This window comes from Carlito syrichta, unplaced genomic scaffold (genome assembly GCF_000164805.1).
Source record: "Carlito syrichta isolate Samal-C Ts95f unplaced genomic scaffold, Tarsius_syrichta-2.0.1 Scaffold302555, whole genome shotgun sequence".
Lineage (NCBI taxonomy): Eukaryota > Metazoa > Chordata > Mammalia > Primates > Tarsiidae > Carlito > Carlito syrichta.
This window is the reverse complement of record NW_007246651.1, coordinates 205,954-230,956: the sequence shown is the minus strand read 5'-3', so window position 1 is coordinate 230,956 and position 25,003 is coordinate 205,954. Positions and strand designations below refer to the sequence as shown.

At 42.6% G+C, this 25,003-nt stretch overlaps 1 protein-coding gene across 1 annotated transcript in view; it reads right to left on the bottom strand.

The window, feature by feature from the left end:
- The window catches only part of SVOPL (SVOP like), a 96,038-nt gene that overhangs the window by 59,765 nt on the left and 11,270 nt on the right, over positions 1-25,003 (bottom strand). The window contains exons 4-6 of the mRNA XM_021711746.1: positions 12,368-12,439; positions 5,500-5,624; positions 3,709-3,772 (exon numbers count right to left, since the gene is read on the bottom strand). Of these exons, the coding sequence (XP_021567421.1) occupies positions 3,709-3,772; positions 5,500-5,624; positions 12,368-12,439 (261 nt within the window). The remainder of the gene's footprint in view (positions 1-3,708; positions 3,773-5,499; positions 5,625-12,367; positions 12,440-25,003) is intronic.

The following is a 25,003-nucleotide window of genomic DNA, read 5'->3' as shown; positions in this document are numbered from 1 at the left end:
GCGGGTCTCGAACCCGCGGGCTCAGGCAATCTACTCACCTCAGCCTCCCAAAGGCACGGGATTACAGGCTGAGACACCGAGCCCGGCTTATTTTATTTTTAATTGATACATACTAATAGTACAAAAAGAATTTTTAACTGATGGATGCGGCACAAATTTTAGAGAAAAAGGTGACATAGTTTGCTGATGGACATTTGGATTGAGGGTTCGACAATAGAGGCTGGTTAGCAGGGCTGGCGATTGAGTGGGGGTGAGGGGTAGGGAGAGTCCAGGATGGTTCTTAAGTTGTGTCTTAGATGACTGAGGGGAGAGTCATCTTGCAATTAACTGTGAGAGTGGAAACATGAAAACAGAAGGTTTTAGGGGAAGTTGAAGTGACTGGTTCTGAGCACATTGTTTCGAAGAGCCTGTAAATCATTGGTCATTGGCTACACAGGTCTAATGTTTAAGGAAGTGCTCTTGGTTGTAAATAAAGATTTGCAGGTCATAAACATATAGATAGCTAAAAGCACTAGAGTAGATTATATGACTCAAGGAGAACTGGAAAATAATACTAGCAAGGAAAACACAAAACCAAGAAGCATGGCAAGGTGAGAAGGGCAGGTAGAAGAGAAAATATGCACAGGTGAGCAGGACCATGCTCAGTAAAGAACACCAAATGTAAAATCCAAACACTAAGTGTTAGAAGTATGTGCTTCTCTCTTAACAAAGATTAAAAGAAGAGAGCTGGGAGGAATGGAAAGAGTTACCATTTGGTGCTTGCTATGTTCTTGTTAATTTTTTTGTTATTGTCTAAGCTCAGTAACAAAAGAAAGGAACCTGAAAGTATTTTCCTACTGCTTTGTTTACTGCCAAATATATAAGGCTTCGGTGGGAAGGGTCATCTGTTTCCTCATTCCTCTGAAAAAGTCAGGGCTTCTAGATAATCATGGATGGTAGAGGACACCTAGATTGACCTAGCTTCTGGATTCAAAACCTCTAATCCATGGCCGGGGGACCTGGGGAGGGCTTGGGAGCACCTCAATCTTCTCACCTGGATGAATGACTCAGTAGCAGGGGCAATTAAGGCATGTTCCCTCAGGCATGAACTAGTTGTAGACTTGCAAATATTAGGATCTTTGGAAGGAAGGTAGATTACCCTAAAGAGGGTGATAGCTGGGACCTGCCTTTGAAGACTCAGCAGGGAAAGTTCAATCCAGATGCATTCCTGGGTTTCTGTCATTCCGGTGAAACCAGTCATTGGAACATTTCCTGTTAACTGTGTTCTAAATGCCACTCACTATTTATTGGATGGCAGAAGTCCTTGGCTCAGAAAACCTTGGAACTGGACCTCTGGCTTTAAGCATTCCTAGGACTCTTTGGTGGTTGCCAAGTAGGTAGTATATTAACCAAAGAATGATCAACCAGCCAGAAGAAAAACCACACACAGGCATCCTTCAATTAATTATGCTTTGCTTCAGTGCACTTCTCAGATGTTGCGATTTTCTCAAAATGTTTGTCAACTCAAGGAAGAGTCACATGTTTCTCATTTTTAAACCAAGAGCTAGATATGACTATGTTCGGTGAGAAAGGCATGTCAAAAGCTGAGATAGGCCCAAAGGTAGGCCTCTTGTACCAAATAGTTAGCCAAGTTGTGAATGCAAAGAAAAAGTTCTTAAAGGCAATTAAAAGTGCTATTCCAATGAACACACAAATGATGAGAAAGCAAAACAGCCTTCTTGCTGATGTGGAGAAAGTTTGAGTGATCTGGATAGAAAATTAAACAGTCACAACATTCTCTACAGGCACAGTCTAATCCAGAGCAAGACCCTAACTCTTCAATTCTATGAAGGAGAGAGAGGGAAGGAAGCGGAAGAAGAAAAGTTGGAAGCTAACAGATTGGTTCATGAGATTTAAGGAAAGAAGCCATCTCTATAATATAAAAGTGCAAGGTGAAGGAGCAAATGCTGATGGAGAAGTTGCAGCAAGTTATCCAGAAGGTCTAGTTAAGGTCATTGATGAAGGTGGCTACACTAAACAACAGATTTTCAATGTAGATGAAACAGCTTTCTTTTGGAAGAATGTGCCATCTAGGACTAGCTAGAGAGAAGAAGTCAATGCCTGGCTTCAAAGCTTCAAAGGACAGGCTGCTTCTCTTGTTAAGGGCTAATGCAGTTGTTGAATTGAAGCTGAAGTCAATATTCACTGGTCATTCTGAAAGCCTAGGGCACGTAAGAATTATGCTAAATCTTGGGTACAAATATACACTTAGAAGAAATAAGACCTAGTGTTTGATAGAATAGTAGGGTAACTATTGTTAATATTAATTGACTATACATTTTAAAAAGCTAGAAGAGAATAATTTGAAGGTTCGTGGTATACAGAAAAAATAAATATTTACAGTGATGGATATCCCAATTACCCCGATTTGATTATATGATGTTTCAAATTATCACATGTACTCCAAATATATATATATTGTGTATCAATAAAATAAATTAATTAAATTATACTAAATCTATTCTGTCTATGCTTTAGAAATGAAACAACAAAGCCTGGATGTTAGCACATCTGTTTACACTACGATTTACTGAGAACTTTAACCCATTGTTGAGAGCTACTTCTCAGGGAAAAAAAAGAATTCTTTCAAAATATTATTGCTCATTGGCAATACACCTGATCACCCAAGAGCTCTGATGGAGATGTGATTAATATTGTTTTTATGCCTGCTAACACAATGTCCATTCTTGCACCCCATTGATCAAGGAGTAATTTTTACTTCAAGTCATATTATTTAACAAACACATTTCATAAGTCTCTAACTGCCATAGATAATGATTTCTCTGCTGTATCTGAGCATAATAAATTGAAAATCTTCTGGAAACAGTTCACCTTTCTAGATGCCATTAAGAACATTTATGATTCATGGGAGGTAGTCAACATATCAGCATTAACAGGAGTTTGGAATAAGTTAACTCCAACCCTCTTGGATAACTTTGAGGGGTTCAAGACTTCATTGGAAGAAGGAATTGCAGATGTGGTGAAAATAGCAAAAGAACTAGAATTTTAGAAGTGGAGCCTTAAGGTGTGACTAAATTGCTAGAACCCATGATTAAACCTGAATGAATGAGGAGTTGTTTTTATTTCTGTGTGTGTGTGTGTGTGTGTGTGTGTGTGTGTGTGTGTGTGTGTGTTTTGGAGTCTCACTCTGTCACCCAGGCTGGAGTGCAGTGGCATGATCATGGCCACCGCAGCCTTGACCTGCTGGGCTCAGGTGATCCTTCCACCTCAGCCTTCCAAGTAGCTGGAACTACAGGCATGCACTACCACACCTGGCTAATTTTTTTATTTATTGTAGAGACAAGGTCTCCCCAAGTTGACCAGGCTAGTCTCGAACCCCTGGGCTCAGGCAATCCTCTTGCCTTGGCCTCCCAAAGTGCTGAATTATAGGCTTGAGCCACCAAGCCTGGCCTGCAATAAAGTATTTTAAATTAAGCTATATATATTGTTTTTTAGACAAAATGCTATTGTACACTTACAAGACTACACTATAGTATAAACATAACTTATAGACACCAGGAAACCAAAAAATTCATGTGACTTGCTTCATTGAGATAGTCACTTCGTTGTGGTGTTGATACCAAATCCACAATGTCTCCAAGGTATGCCTGTATGTACTTCATATCTACAGGATGCGGAAGACTGAGTAGAACTCTAATTTCACCTTACCTGAGACAAGGGTAGCATATAGCCTCGGTATTTTGTGGGCAAAAATTCAGTCTTTATGATTAACCTAAACAGGAAGAGAAAAGCCACAATAATTTTGTTTTCATAAAACCAAATAACCATTTTTTTTTTCTTTTGCTGAATATAAGTATACGGGCCTATTCCATTGTCTGACAGCCCAGACCTTTCAAGGTCATGGCTTTGGAATCTAGAAAATAACTTTTTTTTTTTTTCTTGTCACAGGGACCAGGAATCCAAAAGCATAGAAATTACATAAAAATGTCATTTTGATAGCTAATATTCACATAAGAGATCAGTAAGAAGTAAACTGACAACTGCTCCTTTGTTTACATTGTTACTCCTAAGGTGATTTTAAACTTTCTGCCATGTAAGAAATATTAGCCTTATCTATTTTGCCAAGGGAAGCGTTGGCAAGATGTTTTCCCAAGCCCAATTCCCTTTTCTAAAACCTACTTGGGAAATTCATATACTCTCAAGAGAAGATAGATAACTTTTCAACTATTGACAAGTCAAAGCACAGATTTCTAATTAATTACATATTTAATTATATATAATTAAGTATATATTAATTTTGTGAATAGAGAAATACACAGAATTGTATTCCATCAGTTTCCTCATTGTTCTTCTCTGTTGCTGTTATTAGCCAGAATTTGGGACTTTAACATATTTTTTAGCCTGTTTCCTGAGGGATCTTTTAAAATTTTACTTAGCTTCTACTTCTTGAGGTCTCCAAAGCTCAAAGTTTAATATATGCCCCCAGGGAAGAACAATTCTTTCACTAATATAAGAAGGCTATAATTAGGTGCTTTGACATCTCCTAATATATTTTAAGGATAACTTGCTCCAAGGAGAGCATAGCCTGAGGGAACCTGTTAATTAAGGGCTCCCAAGGACCAGAATAGTTGGCATAACAACTTTCACCCCGTGCACAGTAAGATCTTACATACTTACCCAAGGGCAGAGAAAGACAAGCCACACATCTATTCCGTGTGCCTTATCCTGCTTTCCAAATTCACTTTGGCACAGTCTTAAGTCATGGGAAGATGACCCTTCAAAATTGTTATCCCTAAATGCTACAGGTACTTACGGGCAAACTAAACTCTTCCAACAACGTCTCAATAAATTGTGTTTGGATCAACATTTGTTACCTACCTACCTAATGTGGTACTTTTTTTTTTTGAGTTGGAGTCTCACTCTGTCGCCCAGACTGGAGTGCAGTGGCCGCTCCCGGCCACTGCAGCCTCGACCTGCTGGGCTCCGGCGATCCTTCCGCCTCAGCCCTCCAAGTAGCTGGAACTACAGGCGCGCGCTACCACACCCGGCTAATTTTTGGATTTTTTGTAGAGATGAGGTCTCGCTGCCCAGGCGGGTCTCGAACCCGCGGGCTCAGGCAATCCACTCACCTCAGCCTCCCAAAGGCACGGGATTACAGGCTGAGCCACCGAGCCCGGCTTTGTGGTACTTTTTGTTAGTATTTGGTCTAACAAAATATGACTGTCTAAAAAATAATGATTAGCCTTAGGAACAAAAATATCAACATATGTTTGATTAATCTAACTCTGCAGGCCTCAGCACCAAGTATCATTGTGATAAGCAAGTTGCTCCTTAGAGAAACAATAAATAAGCAGGCATCACTAAAAACCAACAAAACAAAAAAGCACAAAATGAATGGGCGCAAGTGGAGTCTATAAATTGATGCTCTTGGCCCTTCAAATACAGTGTATCTGTAGATGTACATGCTTCTCTCTCAGATCCTTTGGGTGACATCTTTACCCTTGTGCGTGGCCAGATACGCCGCAGCCCACCATCGTCCGCAGGAAGACAAACCAGATATAGGAGGAGGCAAATGAGGTCAGCAAGGAGAAATAGGCTCCCCACAGGAATGAGATGAGCAAAATCTGAAACAACAAAAGGGGACTTATTAATGGGACCTGCCTCGATGGGGGCAAGGGAGAAAACCTAACTTACTTTCCATTCAAATGAGAACAAGCTCACCGGGCTCTCACAATCAAACAGTACAACCCATGCCATTACATTGTCTGAAAGCCCAAGGCTTTCAAGTTCACACCATTCCTTAAAACTGCCCTTCTGGGTCCACCCTCACAGGTAGCAGGAACATGAACTTGTACACCAGAAAGCAAAAACATGTCCTCCTTACTCACAGGGATTTTAGGACCATGAAGCACATGCTGGAATGAGTTTTAAGGAGAATATTTAAGGTATGAGAGGAGACCCAAAAAATCCCAGAATTATCTTTTAGGGGACAGGCCCCTTACAGTATAGGCTTTCCCCGCTAGGTAAATGTTCTAGGAACCCATTGGCATCAGTGTAACAGCTACTGTTGTGAGAGGCTGCATTCGGCTTCAGTGAATTTTTTTTGGGAGATTCAGCGTGTTTGCCTATTTTATGGGGAGTGATTTATGAGTGCACCTGCTCACATTGCACTGAGTGTTCAGCAGTTTTTGACCAAAAACAGTATGACCCCTGTGTCCCATCCTCCCTATTCACCTCATCTTGCCCCGAACAACTTTTTTTTGTTCTCAGAGGGAGACATTTTGCATCACAACTGACGAGTTTAAAAACATTTTGAGCAGTGGAAAAAGCATCTCGACAAGTGTGTTGCAATTGAAGGAAAACTAGCCAGGCATGGTGGCACGTGCCTGTGGTTCCAGGTACTTAGAAGGATGAGGCAGAAAGATCACCTGAGCCCAGCAGGTCAAGGCAGCAGTGGCCATGAGCATGCCACTGCACTCCAGTCTGGGCAACAGAATAAGACTCTAACTCAAAAAAAAAATTAAAAAATTGAAATCTTCCTTGATTGTCCGACTCAGAGAAAACACTATTGACACTGTTTCATCTTATTTCCCCTTGCTTGTAAGGGAAAACAAATGTTTATTTCCTATAAAATATAGGAAATATAGGGGAAAGATATACTTTAATACATGTAAAATAGTACATAAGCCCTTCCCTTACTGTTGAATTTTGAGGATGTTTCAGATTTCCTCATTATTAAAATAAGCTGTGATGGTGTCCGTGCACAAATTGCTGTGCCCTTTCTGAAGACTTGAGCAAGCTATATTTCTGTTTTTTTCTTTATTTCTTTTTTTTGAGTTGGAGTCACTCTGTTGCCCAGGCTGGAGGACAGTGGTGCACTCACGACCACCCCAGCATCAACCTGCTGGGCTCAGGCTATCCTTCTTCCTCAGCCTTACAAGTAGCTGGAACTACAGGAGCATGCTACCATGCCTGGCTAATTTTTTAATTTATTATAGACATGAGTTTCACCAAGTTGCCCAGGCTGGTCTCAAACCCCTGGACTCAGGCAATCCTCTCACCTCGGCCTCCCAAAGTGCTGGGATTACAGGCTTGAGTCACCACAACTGGCCTAGCAAGTTATATTTCTGAAGACAAATTACTAGGTTAGCAGAATAGAAATTTCCAACTTTTCTGACCAAGTTAATGGTCAGAAAAATTATACCAGTAGGATGTAATAATAGAAGATGCAACGTATAATATTACATATATTATACATTAAGATATAATGATATAATACCAGTAAGGTGTAATGGGTGTGTCTATGTGCTTAAAAGCATGCAAATGTCTGTTTCAGACATGCAGGATTCCTTAAGAAAATTTCCTAGCTGGGCTCAGTGGCTCAGCCTGTAATCCCAGAGCTTTGGGAGGCTGAGGTGAGTGGATTGCCTGAGCCTGCGGATTCGAGACCCGCCTGGGCAGCTTGGCGAGACCTCATCTCTACAATAAAGAAATTTTAAAAATTAGCCGGGTGTGGTAGCTCATGCCTATAGTTCCAGCTACTTGGAAGGCTGAGGCAGAAGGATCACCTGATCCCAGCAGGCTGACGCTGGGGTGGCCGTGAGCATGTCATTGCACTCCAGCCAGGGTGACAGAGTGAGACTCCAACTCAAAATAAAAATGACTTTTTGTGTTTTTGTTATTTGAGATACTTGTGTTTTCATATTAATTTACAAGGGTCTATATTCTTACAGTCTGTGCACTAAAATACACAGCCATTCTATTAATGTTTGCCTTTGAGTTTCTCCCTTTGTGTTTATGCTTAGAGAGGACTTCATCAGAAATCAGACAAGAAAAGATGAGTGACCTGGGTTTATAATCAGAAGACATAATTTACATCTTGATATCTATTCTCAGTATATGTGTGACCTTGAGCAAGTAGCTTAGTTTCAAAGCTGCACCAAAGTTAACAAATACGTAGCTCCTTATGCTTACACCTGCAAATTCCCACATTCTGATATGTTTTAACTACACGCATCCATCAACCTGAGAAAGTAAAGTGGCTCAGAGCACCCAGGAATGTGAGGTCTGCAAAATTTCTCAGGCCCAGAGAGAAATGAACATGAGACTTCACTCAAGTCCCCTGCACCCAAAAGGCATTTTGTTTTACCCTTTCTTCCCTGTAGTTTCCAGACTACCTGATAAATTACCTGAAATGTAACCACGGGTTGCACTATGTGACCCTCACCCATTATCTTCATGTTCCCAGAATTCGTGATATAAAGAACAGTGGATAGCCAGTGGGTAGCTTATGTTATGTTATGTTATGTTATGTTTTATGTTATTTATTTATTTTAAAGTGTCAGACAGGTAATATGCCAACATCATAATGAGTTTGAGGGTGGCACATCTCACATATGCAGGTGAATATTCAGTCATCACACATAATGAATTACAAAAGGATCACGTATATTATTTTAAAAAATCAATGTAAATTCTTGATACACAACTTAGGAACTGCCCTCTAGCTCCTTCTTTTTACCTCTCTTTGAAAACCAACTCAGAACTGCTGCTAACTGGAGTATATATTCAGGGCAACTTGACTATGACTCCCTGGTTGCAGTTCTCAATCTTGGCCCCAATACACCCGCAACTTAAACTGATTTTGCTGCAGTTTCTTCCTTTAAGTTGACATTTCTTTTCTTTTTTTTTTTTGAGTTGGAATCTCACTCTGTCGCCCAGACTGGAGTGCAGTGGCCGCTCCTGGCCACCGCAGCCTCGACCTCCTGGGCTCCGGCGATCCTTCTGCCTCCGCCTTCCAAGTAGCTGGAACTACAGGCGCGCGCTACCACCACACCCGGCTAATTTTTTGATTTGTTGTAGAGATGAGGTCTCACCAAGTTGCCCAGGTGGGTCTCAAACCCGCAGGCTCAGGCAATTCACTCACCTCAGCCTCCCAAGGTGTAAGTTGACATTTCTAATGAGAGGAGTCCCCATCCCCTACCCCACTACCCAGTGTTCCCTCAAGCTCCAGCACGAACCCACTGTGTTCCTCTAACTCCAGAGGTTTCTCTGGGTGCAAAATGGTGATTCCTTCTGAATCCAGACTTTCCTTCCTTTAGGTTAAAGATTAGATTTTTCTTTTCTTTTCTTTTGAGTTGGAGTCTCTGTCACCCAGGCTGGAGTGCAGTGGCACACTCATGGCCACCACAGCCTTGATCTGCTAGACTCAGACGATCCTTACATCCCAGCCTTCCAAGCAGCTGGAACAACAGGCGTGTGACACAAAACCTGGCTAATTTTTAGATATATTGTCAAGACAAGGTCTCGCCACATTGCCCAGGCTGGTCTCAAACCCCTGGACTCAGGCAATCCTCTCACCTCCACCTCCAAAGTGCTGGAATTATAGGCATGAGCCACCACACAGGGCCTTGAACTTGTCTTTTCATTTGTGATCAGTTCCTGCTAGTTTCAAACTGAAAGGTACATGAGGGTGAATTTTCTTGACCCAGTGTTAAGATATTTGTTCCCTCCAACCCAATTGGATGCTCTATGGGACCAAAGACTGCACAGAGCTGTCAGGACATTTGCTCATGACACATTATAGTCCTATAGGGCTCTTTTGGAGAAAAACAGGTTTTAGAACCAGACAAACTGAATGGGAGGCCTACTTTTAGTAGCATCTAGAACCTTCTAAGAGGGTACAGAAAAAAAATTGCTTCTCTCCAGGAGGTAAACTAGAAGTTGCCAGAAACTATTTCAGAGCTAATGAAAACCTCAGAAGTTTATTTTCTTTTCACTGTTCCTCTGTCAAGGCTCTTACACCTTTCTATCTACTTTTGTCCAACCTTCTGTGTTACCATCTGTTCTACCCCCTCCTCCCCTCTAGCAGAGGAAGAAGCTTAACAAGCCACAGGGCACCCTTCCAGATCTTCTGCTATGGCTGCCCCTTCCAGAGTAAAACCAGTAATGAGAAGAGAAGAACCTGCTTTAGTATATAATCCATGGACCAAAACTGAACTTTAAAATATTATAAAGGATTTTCCAGACCCAACTAAAGACTCCATAAGATTTACAAAGGAATTTTATTTGAATATCTAAATTTATGACCCCAGATATTCTGACCAGTTAATCCACATTGGTGTCTGAAGGAAGAGCCAGGAAAAGGCTTTAAAAAGGCAAATTGGAATAAAACTCTAGAAGCTTTTAACAAAAATACCAAAGAAGACTGAGAATGAATTGATAACTTGGCAAAAGTTCTTCACGATGCTGTATCACAAATATTCCTTTTTTTTTTTTTTTTTTTGAGTTGAAGTCTCACTTTGTCACCCAAGTTGGAGTGCAATAGCACACTCACCATCACCATAGCTTCAACCTGCTGGGTTCAGGCAATCCTTCTGCTTCAGTCTTCCAACTAGCTGGAACTACAGGCATGAGCCACTATACCTGGCTAATTTTTTTGATTTATTGTAGAGACAAGGTCTCACCATGTTACCTAGGCTGGTCTCAAACCCATGGGCTCAGGCAATCCTCTCACCTCTGCCTTCCAATGTATTGGGATTACAGGCATGAGCCACAGCACCTGATCACTTAAAATATGTATATATCGCGGGTGCAGTGACTCACGCCTGTAATCCCAGCACTTTGGGAGGCCAAGAGGAGAGGATTGCCTTAGTCCAAGGGTTCGAGACCAGCCTAGGCAACTTGGTGAGACCTCGTTTCTACAATAAATCAAAAAAAATTAGCAGGGGATGGTGGCACACACCTGTAGTTCCAGCTACTTGGAAGGCTGAAGCCACCCCAGCGTCAACCTGCTGGGTTCCAGGGATCCTTCTGCCTCAACCTTCCAAGTAGCTGGAACTATAGGTGTATGCTACCATGCTCAGCTAATTTTTGATTTATTATAGAGATGAGGTCTTGCCAAGTAGCTGGGGCTGGTCTCGAGCCTGCGAACTCAGGCAATCCACTTGCCTTTCTCTCGTTCTCTCTTTCTCTCGTTCTCTCGTTCTCTCTCTCTCTCTCTCTCTCTCTCTCTCTCTCTCTCTCTCTCTCTCTCTCTCTTTCGGAGTGACTCTGTTGCCCAGGCTGGAGGGCAGTAGCATGCTCACAGCCACCACAGCCTCGACCTGCTGGGCTGAGACTTTAGTCTTCCACCTCAGCCTTCCAAGTAGCTGGAACTACAGGCATGTGCCCCCATACCCAGCTAATTTTTTTATTTTTATTGTAGAGACTAGGTCTCTCAAGTTGCCCAGGTTGGTCTCGAACCCCTGGGCTCAGGCAATCCTCTCACTTCGACCTCCCAAAGTGCTGGGATTATAGGCATGAGCCACCACGCCCAGTCTATCACAAATATTTCTAAAAAACATTGACTGGAATAAATTCAACAATGTAGACAAAGACCAGATGAACTCATCCTCGATTATTTTGAATGGTTTAAAAAAACTTCAATCAATATTCTGGTAGAGCAAGTGTGAGCCATCAAGATTATTAAAATTATACCATCTTAAACTTTGCCTTCCTCAGTAGAGTAGATGAAGATCTAGTCATTTTAGTTAAGAGACACAAATTAACAGGCAACCATCCAGACTCATGATCTTGCCAATCTGGCTGGTCAGCTTTCTAAAAATCTCCAAAAGAAGGAGAAAAGCAAGACCTTTAAAGCCATGAGCTTGCAGCTCCAGCAACTGACTGGCCAGACTCAACCTTTTAAGAGGTAGACAGCCCTAAATGACCAAAAAGCATCTTCTCTTATTGCAAAAAACAAGGTCACTTTTTTAAAGATTGCAAAAAAAACTTAAGTAGTGACAGGAGAGAAAAAACATTCAAGAGAAATATGACTGCTCCTGGGGAGCAAAGGGGACCTACCTGTTTCTCCTTATTAAAGCATTAGGAGAAATGGATATATTGATAAAGGAAGAAAGAACAGACTTATTCCCTCACTGACACCGGAGTTGCATATTCGGCTCTCAACCCCACCACATTAAACTGTCCCCTTCCTCAGAGTAACATGGCAGGGGTATCTAACCAACCTATGGCTGCTTCTAAATCCCAACCTTCAGAATTTCAAGTAGAGCCTCTTAGCAGCCTTCATTCATTTTTACTTTTTCCTCCACTTCTATACAACTTCCTGGTAGAGATTTAGTAGAACTCTGTACTGCTTACATCTCCTTTTTTTAAACTCCATACCTGGGCTTCGGGGGATCTGGTATGGAAACAGGTACCTCAGGAAAAGATAAAAAAATCAAGAAGACAAGCCTGGCATTTAGAATGTTCTCTCAGGGAAGAAAAATTATCCATTTTCTCTGTTGGGTATTGATGGGGAAATGCCCACTAAAGAAGACATTGCCACAAAAGAAAATTCCAAATTGCACTGTGAGGTCTGACCTACCTTCCAGCGGCCATATCTGTCAGCCAGGAGGCCAAAGAGGATGCTGAAGACCATGTAGCCAAAAAACACCATCTGCAGGTGGAGGTGAGACAAAATGGTTTACTAAGCAAAGTTTTTAGAAGATGTTAATTTACTGCATTAGCCATCTATCTGTCTTCACTAAAAGTAGACTGGAAATATGTGAGGGGTAGAAGTTAAAGAACAGAGTTTCACAAAGCCCTCAACCAACTCCCGAAGTGTATTCAGGACTTCAAAGGTGGGTGTTTTGGCTTCTTGTTGGCTGATCCCACACCTTGGAGACGCTGCCCCCAGGTGGAAGCCAAGGTCTGCAGAGGAGGTAACGGCTTTCCCTCTGATCCAAAAAGATGGCCTCAACTCCACTCCACTCTGACTCGTAATTGTGAATTGCCATTGTAATTTTAAAAATTCTCTGTTCATTCCTGCTCTGCTATGTTCTATACCCAAGTTGAAGCAACTAGAAGAAGTTTCCCTTTATGTAACTACGAGTAAACATAAACCTTAAACACCAAAAACAATCATTCATTTAAGAACTTCTTCAAAATAGATATAAATCCAAAGATAAACCTAGTTATTTTTCTTACTTGTTCTCACAATGGTTTGTCCTCCCCTAATAAGATTCAAGGGCCTGGGATTTGATATCAGCATTCCATCTCAGCCTGAGTTGGAAGCTCAGTTGGCAGCTGATGTCTATGCCTTTAGGCCCCTATTTTTCTGCCTTCAAACAGTTCTAAGCTTCACTGGTTCTCCTCTCCAGGAAAGAGCCCTGATTGATGCCTCCAGAGCAATAAAAGGAAAGCTAGTAGCTGGAATTTCCAGGGAAAAACAAAATAGAAAAAGCTGTTTTTCTTTCATGCCCACTCTGTTTTCTCCCCTCCTTGCTCTTCATAAGGGAGACTTAAATGCATTTCTTCCACGGAGAACTAACTATAAAAAATTCATCATATAGACTCTTGAACAACAAAAACCATGACTGTGCCCTGTGCTTGGTACGCTCTAGGATAGAGAAGTTGACTTGAAGTTTGTGTTAACCCCAGTTTGTACATGCTGTATTCTGTAACCATGTTTGGGAGATTGCAGAGAGACAGAAACCTCTCTGCCTCTGTCTCTTTCTGTGTGTCTCTCATTCTCTGTGTGTGTCTCTATTTCTGTCTCTCTCTCTCTGCCACTGCCTCTCTTTCTGTCACTGTCTGTTCCTGTCTCTCTCTTCCCTGTCTCTCTCTGTGTTTCTGGCTCCATTTTTTATATCTGTCTCTCCCTCCCTGCCTCACTCTGTCCCTCTCTGTGTCTGTCTCTCTCTGTGTTTCTGGCTCCATTTTTTATATCTGTCTCTCTCTCCCTGCCTCACTCTGTCTCTCTCTGTGTCTGTCTCACTCTGTGTGTCTTACTCTGTGTGTGTCTCTCTCATCTGTCTCCCTCTCTGTTCCTGTCTCTCTCTCTTCATTTTTTTCTCTCTTAGTTGTTGATGGGAAACAACAGTTGTTGAACCCGGGACTCTAATGAGAGAGAGATAGAGACCACAAAGAGCCAGCTCCGATGCAAACACACGAGGGTCTTTATTCAGGCTCGAGTCTGGGCTCACGCCCGAAGCAGTAGCTTCAGGGACCAGAGCCCCGATTCACAATGGCAAGCAGTTTTTATGCACAATTACAGAGGGAGGGGAAAGAACTCCAAACTTGATTTTACATGATTGGGTAATTTCTCCTAATGGGTACGGGAATACTTGGTATTGGTGGGTGCTGCCCGTGATTGACAGAAACCCATGTAATAGGTCGAGTGGAATGTTAGATAAGTTAGGTCCATACAGTCCCTGCTTATGAAGTAACCTGAGCCGGCAGACAAAGGGTTACATTAGCCCTTTTAGTTTACCGATCCAGCCCAAGGTTTGCTTAGGAAAGCTTGTTTGCTTAACCTTTACATAACATAACATAGTCATTATGGGACAACAAAAGCCAAACTTAACAAAGTTTTAAATATGAATGCTGCAAACACATACAGTGAATGTGGGGTAGAAAATCATATACTAATTCTGGGAATTTATAATAGCAAGCTTATTATAGCAAGGCGGTTACTTTTATAAAAGTCTTTGTTCCCTGCAGGTTTACATAGCCACTGCGTGTAAATTATCACTGAGATAAAAACCGATGATAAAGTCCACCTAGAGAGGAGCTGGCTCCTCTGAGTCTGCTGGCACCTTGTAGGAATGTTTGAAAGAGGCTTATCGCTTTATCATTTACATCCCGTTGTAAAAGCATAAGTTAGCCTGCTAGTTTGGGCCTGACAATGCTTAACCCAAGAATTCTAAATACAAACACTGCTTAAAACCTGACATATGCCTAATTCTACGGGGTCTGAGGTAGGATTTAAAGTACTAAGATTTCATAAAATACATGAGGTAGGAATACACAAAATATATAGTAAACATGAGGTGGGGATATATGAAATATAGTGAACTAAACGCTACTTTTACAGCAAAGAAGTTTCTTGGTTTCTTGGGTCTCTCAATAGCATGCTCTTAACCTAAATCTATTGTTGTCCTCTCACAGTCTATATGTGAAAAGGGTCAACTGCCTAACAATTGGTCTGCACAAACCTGTGAATTGTACACCCTCAACTAAGCCTCAAATTTCCTTGCAGAACAGGAATGTACCATTTATACTGACTCCAAATATGCCTTTGGGGTAGTTCATGCCTTTGGGAAAATTTGGACAGAACAAGATCTCACCAATAGCAAGGGAAAGAAATTAGCACATGGGGAGCTAATCGAAGAGATCCTAAAAAGCCTCCTACTCCCAACTGAAAAAGCAGTAGTACATGTAAATAGTCACTAAAAGGTTAGCACCTTGGAGACCATAGGAAACAGGCTGGCAGACAAGGTTGCAAAACAAGCTGCTCTAGAAAAAGAGGTTAAAATCTTGAGTCTCATTCCTAGCATCCCCAAAGTAATACCAAAGCCTCAATTCACTAAGAGGAAGAAGGGGAACTAAACAGGTTGGGAGCTATTTGGAGTGGGGACAGACAATGGTTTCTCCTGGATGGGAGGGAAATGATTAGCAAGCCTATAATGAGAGAATTAATGACCATGCTACACAAGGGGAGCCACTGGGATCCTCAGGCCATGCGTGATGCCATATTAAAAACTTACAGATGTGTGGGCATCTATACCATTGCCAAGCAAGCATGTAAAGGCTATATAAACTGTGAGGGGATAAACAAAAAGGTAATTCAAAAGCAAGCTGTGGGAGGAAGGACTCCAGAACTGAGACCATTCCAAAGCATTCAGGTAGATTTCACAGAAATGCCAAAAATAGGGACATTAAGATACTTAGTGATAATGGACCAGTTCTCAGGTTGGGTGGAGGACTTTGCCCTCATAATTGCCACTACAGGGTCTCTAATCAAAATAATTCTAAAACAAATTATTCCTCGATTCAAACTAGTGGAAAATGTAGAGTCAGATAATGGAAGTCATTTTATATCACAGGTATTGAAGAGGGTAATGGTAAGTTTACAGGGATTACCACACCCCGTGGCACCCTCCTTCCTTAAGGACAGAAGAAAGGATGAATCAGAACCTCAAAAAGCATATTACTAAATTAATGAAAACGAAATTACCCTGGGTGAAGTGCCTTCCAATTGCACTTCTCAAAATCAGGACAGCCCCATGAAAAGATGTGGACTTGTCTCTTTATGAATTATTGTATGGACTCCCATACCTGGACAGAACTACAGACCTTCCCATTATGGAAATTAAGGACCACTTTCTAAAAACCTATATACTTGCCATATCTTCCACTTTACCATCCCTTTGGTTAAAAGGACTTCTTGCCCAGGCTCTGCCTCTCGAGTTTGCTGTTCATTCCTTCCACTCTGGCAACTTCATCCTTACAAACACCTGGAAGGAAGACAAACTCCAGCCAAGCTGGAAAGGTCCCTATCAAGTATTCCTGACTACTGAGACTGCTGTGCAAATGGCCAAGAAAGGGTAGACTCACTATGCCCGAGTTAAGGAATCAATGACTCAAGAAGAAGCCAAAGACCAATGGGAAGTATCTAGGTCCCCTGGAAAATCCTTAAGGTCATTCTAAGGAAAATTCCATAAGAAACATGAGCCAGGCTCAAATTTGGTATTTAACATGGATAGGATATATAATCATGAACAGGCTGGAAGGTAATGGGAACTGGCAGGGAACACATGGGTACCCAATCAAGTTAATGATGAATGTAACAAAAACTCTAACATCAAAACCATTTTGCTTGAGGCATATCACGTTCTACCCTGTGGGGATTTAGAAAATCAGAGACAATTGTCACAAACAGAAAAATACCTCTGCCTGGAACCAGGCACTGTCTACAGTAATACCAATCCCTCCTTCAGCTGGGATGATGTCTGGTGGAACACCCAATGAAAAGGATGGACACCCCAAACTGGAGACCTTTAAAAAATAAAATACATCTTTTTAATGGCACTCCACCAAAAGTAGGTCAGAACTCGAAATTCAACCCTATACTTTTAAGTATTAACAATCCAATTGCTCTAGATCAAGAGCCAAGGGTGGCATTTCAGGTATATGGATTAGAAGCAGAGGTCACAGTGAAAGACTCTCTAGGACAACTAGTCCTTAGGATAGTTAATAATAATGCATCAAAGCCGGGCTCGGTGGCTCAGCCTGTCATCCCGCTCCTTTGGGAGTCTGAGGTGAGTGGATTGCCTGAACCCGCGGGTTCGAGACCCACCTGGGCAGCGAGACCTCATCTCTACAATAAACCAAAAAATCAGCTGGGCATGGTAGCGCATGCCTGTAATTCCGGCTACTTGGAAGGCTGAGGTGGAAGGATCGCCGGAGCCCAGCAGGCCGAGGCTGCGGTGGCCGGAAGCGGCCACTGCACTACAGTCTGGGCAACAGAGTGAGACTCCAACTCAAAATAATAATAATAATAATAATAATAATAATAATAATAATGCATCAGAGATACCTAAACCAGTCTCAAGTCCTGGAGGACATAACAATCTTCCTAATAATGATCCCAAGAGGGTAACTATAATTGAAATCAAGGATTTAAGACAGACACTTGAAACTGAGACAGAATATGGGTAAAGTGAGTTAAATTCTCTGTGCATATGCTCAACAAAAGCAATTGCTATGCTTGAGCTGCAGGGTGGCCACAGGTGCAGGTAGTTCCATTTCCTCTTGGATGGGATACAGACCTTGCAGGGACAAGTTGCATGATGGCTCTATACCAAGACAAGGTTGCATGGGGAAATAAAACCTGTAAGAGTTTGTCATTGCTCTTTCCCATATTGTGGAGGTCAGACCCAGCAGTGATCCCCTCCTTCTCTGTAGGGGCTATAGGGCTACTCCTCTTGCCTCTCAAGGGGGAAAGAGTTCAATAAGCCCATAGGAGACCTATTGACCTGTACCCATATCCTAAATGTCACTGGTGAGTTGAGTCACAGTTACTCTAACCTGCACATCCCGTGAGCAGATGTTTGGTGGTACTGTGGAAAGAGGGATCTGCGCAACCTGTTGCCATCCAACCAAATTGGGATTTGTGCACTTGTCCAATTGGCCATCCCATTCACCTTGGCATTCCATCAAACTGCTGAGGTTAACAGTGCCCACCACCAAAACCAAAGAGCTCTAGAAGGATCTTTTGACTCCAATGTGTACATAGATTCAATAGGAGTCCCAAGAGTAGTCCCTTGTGAATTTAAGGCCAGAAATCAGATAGCTGCCAGATTTGAATCATTACACTTCTGGTGGCCCAACATTAATAAAAATGTGGATTGGATCAATTATATATATTACAATCAGCAAAGATTTATTAACTACACCAGGGATGCCCTCCAAAGGGTAGCTAGTCAACTGGATGCCACCAGCCAGATGGCATGGGAAAATCAAATTGCATTAGACATGATACTAGCAGAGAAAGGAGGAGTTTGTGTCGTGTTAGGAGGGAAAAACTGTACTTTCATCCCAAATAACACCACCCTTGATAAAACTATCATCAAAGCCTTACAGGGCCTAACAACCCTAGCTAACAAATTAGCAGAAAATGCAGGTATTGATGATCCATTCAAAAACTGGTTAGAAGGACGGTTTGGGAAATGGAAGGGAATGGTAATCTTGGTCCTAACCTCTCTTATAGTTGTGGCAGGAATCTTAACAGCAGTGAAATGTTGTGTTATTCCCTGTGTCCAGGGTTTAACACAGAGACTCATAGAGACCACAATTAACAAATAGATGCTCATGACATACCCACAAAACAATCTAATGTTCATGAAACTATAGTAGATTACGAAAAGGAAAGTCTACTAATGTTAAGCCAATTTAAAAAGAATCTAAGATGAAAACAGAACCAGAAATTCATAAAGAAATAGAGGAGGCAATTTGTAAGAAACATTTTGATGCTTCATTTTCAAGGTCTGTCTAAGCAGGCTGGTGGATATAGCAATCTTCAGTCCCCAGCTCTTGGCAGGCTCCTAAACAATCAAGAGATGGAAATGGGCCAATGAGAAAAAAACATGCTATTCTTAAGAAAATAGAGACTCAATCAGGGAAGAGAATCAGGGATAACCCTATAAGGAAAACAAAAAATGGAACTTAGGCAATGTCCAGAAAAATTGTACATCCTGTAGTACTCAGTCAATGAGGAACTGGGGGAGGGACGTGCATGCTAGGGAATAAATTGCTTGCTGTAGCCGCCCTGGGTGTGCCTGCCTACCAGACACCAGATCTTGCAAGACCACCATTAAAGTCTCACTTCTGCTATACTCCGTGCCTCCATGTCCACCCTTTAATTTTGAATGGATGAGTTTGATTCTTCCATTTAGTATGAAAAATGACTCTCTGTTTCTGATTTAAGCACCACATGAAGTTTGTCTCTTCAGCGTTGTAAGGCCACAGGTACCGGAGGTGGGGCGGGCCTCAACAAGATGGCTCCAACCCAGACCAGGAGAATAATGGGCGGAAGTGAGCTAGCAAAAATGAATAACCGTAACTAAGACTCCAGCCGCAAAGCCAGCCAGTACCTTACAGCGACTCTAGCGACCCCATGAAGCCAATCGCCAGCAGACGTGACAGCTGTCCCAACCAGTGATCGCTCTCCCCGATCCCCTCACAGCTTTCTCAATGTGCCCTTTATAAACCCATCACCCATCTTGCTGGGCGCGACTTCTCCGGCCCACAGCTATATGGACCAGAGAACCTCGCCTGGGATTGCATTAATAAATTTTTCTTGGCTCCTTTGTTGCCATTTCGCCTGGTCTGGTTTCGTTTACCTTACAAGCATTAACTCTTAATCACTAAACAATAGGGGCATCATCCATCAACAGACATGAAGGTTACTCAATTAACAACTGCTCACAATGTGGGTTTGAAGTTAGGGAGCCTGGGAGACGGTATTAGTGTTGCTCATCAGGCTGGCCCTCCTGTTAGCATAACTGTGGCCAGTAAGTCCAGAAGGCCAAGGCCAGAGTCAGGTGAGAGTCAGCCTGGGCCACGAGTAAGAGAGATGAAAGGACAAGACACAAGGAACTCACAGGAAACAGTGACATCTTGGGAGAGTTCAGTTGCTTAGAGAAAAAAAGTTTTCTGCACTTTGATCACCTAATAAAGGAATCATGCAATGGCCATGAAGGAGTGTCTGTAGGTCATTAGGAAACAACATCAATGCAAAGAGTGAAGTGTGAGCTGTAAGTACATGTCATGTAATATGATCGAAAAATTATATCATGTAGTATAATTCTGTAAAAGAGATGTAAATACCACATCTGGATCTCCAGCATTCTCAGGAACTAAGATGTGCATATCTACAAACCAACAAAACAACTGACTCCTGAAATGCATTCAGAGGTGGGGCAGTTAGGATTAAACATAAAGTTACACTGTCACCCAAACGATACAAGGATTGGTAAGTTACACCATCATCCAATGATACAAGGATTGGCAAGTGATACTTTTCTTAAAGTTGTTAATAAAATGGAGTCATTTATGCTGAAGCCTAACAAGATGGGATCCATAAGTAATGAAGGATGGACTCTCAGACACACAAGCCATGAAAAGAACTACTACATGTGAGACAGGCTAGCTACCTTAGGCATAGGAAAGAATGGAAAATTATTGGGCCAGAGGCTAAGTGACTTTTTGTGACTTGTAACTGACATGAAACTGACATGACTTCCCTTGATTGTAACTGACTTGAAACAGACACAATTTCCTGTGGTTTGAAACTGACATGAAACACATATTTAAAAAACTAGATAAAAGCAAGCACTCTCTACCTTCCAGTGCATCTCCCTCTTGGAGATCTCCCACACCATCTCTTTCCAGAGTATGCTTTCAGTTCAAATTAAAGCACTATAGTTTCTGTGACTCCTCTTCGACTTCTTTCCTGTGACAGAGTTAAGAGCAAGAACCTGGTCCTAGTATAAAATGTAAAAGACTTAGCAACTAGAAAATAAAACGGCAGCAGTTAGGTTCAGGATATATTCTGACCTTTTACATAGTTGGCCTGTAAAAGGTTTCTTTCTCAGAAACTGAAAATGTGGAAGGGGGCTTAAAAAGACATCTACAGTCTGGGCGACAGAGTGAGACTCCAACTCAAAAAAAAAAAAAGACATCTACAATGTCAAAAATTAGGCTAAGCATAAACTCAACCTTTACTCAGTTAAGCATGTGCTCAGCCTTTGCACAGTTAAAAAGTTCCCTTCCTGGAAACTGGAAACAGCACCTGCTGGCTAGGTTAAACTGTTTAACAGCTTTTCTTTTCGCTTCTGTGAACCCCACTAGCATTGCTTGAAAAGTACCTAGGCCTCCAGGATGTTGTGGTTTGGCCTACTTGGAAAGTCCCAATGTGGTGTTGCCCCATTTAAGCAAGCCCCTACAGCAAATGGGGGCCCTTGCTGTGGGACTTGCATGTCCAGCAGGCAAGTGGCTGCCGGCTGGCTCTTGGCTAATAAACCTCTCCTTTTTATAACTTGTACTTTTGGTGTCGGTTTCTGTGAATTAAGCTCTCGGTCCCTCTTTCAAAAACAGCACCTGCTGGCAATGCTTGATTGCTTAACTGGCTTCTTCTCCTTCTGTAAACCCTGCTGGCGTTGCTTGATTGGCTGTTATCTAGGCCACCAGGATGCTGTGGTTTGGCCTGCTTAAGAAATGCCAAGGAACTAAACCTTGTCAGAATGTGGTTTTGCCCTAGTTAAGGTAGCCCCTGCTGCAGCCCCTGCTACTTAAGGACATGCAAGGCCCTCGTTTTGGGACTTGCATATCTAGTGAGTGGTCACCAGCCAGCTAATAAACCTCTCTTTTTGTTAATTACAATTCTGTGTTAGTGTCTGTGGATTAAGCCCTTGGACCCTACTTCACTGGTATGTGTCAAGGATTTTACCTTTCTGGAAGAGATTCCCACTCTCCAAGGAGTTAGTCAAAGCAGTGCACTGGGCCTGATTGGGGAAAACTGTCTCTCTCTCCTGCTGCGATGATCCTTCCCAACTCTGCCAGCATCAGAAGGACTCTTTGAAAAACACAACCGTGCACAAAGGCCACCACAACCTTACACAAAGAATATTTCTGTGAGGCTTGGCATGGGGGCATGAACCTATAGTCCCAGCTTCTCAGGAGTATTGCTTAAGCTCAAGGATTCAAGGCCAACCTGGGCAAAAATCCCCTTTCTTCCTTCCCTCCTCTCCCCTCCCTTCCCCTCCTCTCCCTTCTCTGTCACCCAGGCTGGAGTGCAGTGTGGCATCGTATCTCACTATAGCCTAGAAATCCTGGACTCAAGTGATCCTCCCACTTCAGCCTCCCAAGTAGCTGGGATTATCAATGTGAGCCACCATGCCTAGCCACAAGATCCCATTTCAAAAAAAAGAATACTTCTATGAGTTTGCCTGCCTGGAAATGTTCAACTTTGGACTGATGCCACACTTGTTACTCATTCTTATAGTCAAATATAAGTATTTTAAAACAACCTATGAGGGTGCCTGAATGAAACATAATTGTACACCTAGCCCTTAACTGTACCCCACAAAACCATAATAAAAAATATTGATTTAAAAAAAAAAAAAAACAACCTATGTAAACTTCTTCATTTTGCTTTTAACCCCTTGTCCTCCTTTGCCTCTCTGGGTATGCCTATGATGCCTAATTGTTTGCCATGGTATGTGTACTTCCAGACTGCAATTCCCTGTCCTTCCTTTCCCAATTAAACCCATTTCTTTGGAGAGCATCTCTCTGTTGTTATTTTAGGTTGACACTTTCTAAAGTGTAAATATATTTTATATGTAGTGTTAAAGGGGACTTAAAAAAAAAACATGTACAATGTAAAAAAATAGGCTAAGCATGAACTCAGCCTTTGCACCGTTAAGCATGTATTCAGTCTTTACACAGTTAAAAAGTTCCCTACTGGAAACTGGAGACAGCACCTGCTGGCTAGGTTAAACTGTTTAACAGCTTTTTTTTTTTCGCTTCTGTGAACCCCGCTAGCATTGCTTGAAAAGTACCTAGGCCTCCAGGATGTTGCGGTTTGGCCCACTTGGAAAGTTCCAGTGTGGTTTTTGCCCCATTAAAGCAAGCCCCTACAGCAAATGGATGCCCTTGCTGTGGGACTTGCATGTTTAGCAGGCAAGTGGCTGCTGGCCCAGCTCTTGGCTAATAAACCTCTCTTTTTATAACTTGTACTTTTGGTATCGGTGTCTGTGAATTAAGCTCTCAGTCCTTATTTCACTTGGGGGCTCATCTGGGATATCCGAGAGCTTAATTCCCAGCTCCAATCACCAGCTGACCTTGTGGGTCTGCATACCCATGAACCTCAGTGTTCGTCGAGCCTGGTGGGTCTGTGGACTCACAAACGGCTGATTGTCGTCTCTGGCAGACTCACAATGTCCCCAGAGCCCTCTGAGAGGTAAGTCAAGTTCCTGTACTGTTTGTGCGCACTTCTGGTTGGACCCACAGGAAAGCTGGATGCAGCACTAATTCCTGGGTCCAAGGTCCCAGTGAGACGTCACTGGGCCCTCCGGTATTGACCTTGGGCAGTTAGGACTGTCTGTTCAGTTTGTGTTACTGTCTTTATTTGTCCAGTGTTAGTCACTGTTGTGTCTATCATTGTTATCAATATTATAGGGCAGCAGTGCTCTAAGCCTAACACCCTTCTGCAACTGGTTTTGTGCCACTTCAAGGATTTCCAAGGGGCGGCACAGCAGCTGGGTTATCAGGTAAACCAAGGAAACCTAACCACCTTTTGTTCCCTCGAATGGCCCATATTTCCTAATTGCAGCTGGCCGCCAGAGGGGACCTTCAACCCTGCCATAATGGGGAAGGTCCAACAGTTCGTCTATCGATGCCACCCAGAACAGTTCCCGTACATCACTGCCTGGTACCTCCTGGTAATGCAGCAGACATCATGGATAAAGAAAGCCAAAAAGAAAGCCAATTCTTCTCGTGTTTTAGCCCTACAGGAAATTCCAAAAGCCAAACCTCCGGTCTTCTGAAGCCCACCAGAGGACGATGAAATTCCCCTGCCCTACTCTACATCTGAGTGGGAGCAGGGGGCCCACAAGGTTCTCAGCCCATCACTCACCAGGAGTGGGTCCTCGTATCAGTCCCCATGCATCTCCCAAGGGCCCAACCACTCCTGATAAACCGACTAGTCCAGACATGTCTTCGAGGAACTCAGAGCCACAAACTTCCACAGTCCTCCCCCTGAGACAGGCCCTGGGAGTAGACGTGGGAGGTTCGGGAGGCCAGCCCTTTATGGTTTATGCCCCTTTCTCTACTAGTGATCTTTACAATTGAAAGCACCAAATCCGGCATTCTCTGAAAAACCTCAGAGCCTCATAGGCCTTTTAGAAACTATTTTTTTTACCCACCAGCCCACTTGAAATAACTGCCAACAGCTCCTCCAAGCCCTTTTTACTGCAAAGGAAAGAGAACGAATCTGTCAAGAGGCAAGAAAATTGGTCCTGGGACCAGACGGCAGACTGGCAGAGCAGGACCATGTGAACTGTGTCTTCCCCACTGAGAGGCCTAATTGGAACCCAAACACTGATCACGATAGGGAATGTCTCACCACCTATTGCTGGACTCTAATGGGGGTCTCCGGGCTGCTGCTAGGTGGCCCACAAATTTGTCTAAGGTAAATGAGGTAACTCAAGGTCCACAGGAATCTCCCACGGCTTTTCTGGAATGCCTTATGGAAACCTATAGGACATATACTCCCATAGACCCAGAGGCTCCAGAAAATTGGAGGGCTTTAGTTATAACCTTTGTCTCCCAGTTGGCCCCTGATATTAAAAAAAACTTGCAGAAAATTGAAGGATTTAAAGGAAAAAGTTTATCAGAATTAACCAAGGTAGCCCAGAAGGTCTATAATAGAAGGGACTTGCTTAAAAACCAACAAACCAAAAAAATGGCCAAAGTAGTAACAGCAGCTTTACAGGAAATTAAACCCAAGTAGCCAACAGGAAAAAAAGGAATGGGCACCAAGCAAAAAAACTCCACTAGCAAAAAATCCCTGACTGCCCAGTGCATTCGGGCTACAGCAGGCATCCCAGCCCCAGGAAGGAAAAGGCAGTTTCAGGAATTATTGGGAACTGTAAAATACTCCCAACTATGGATCCCT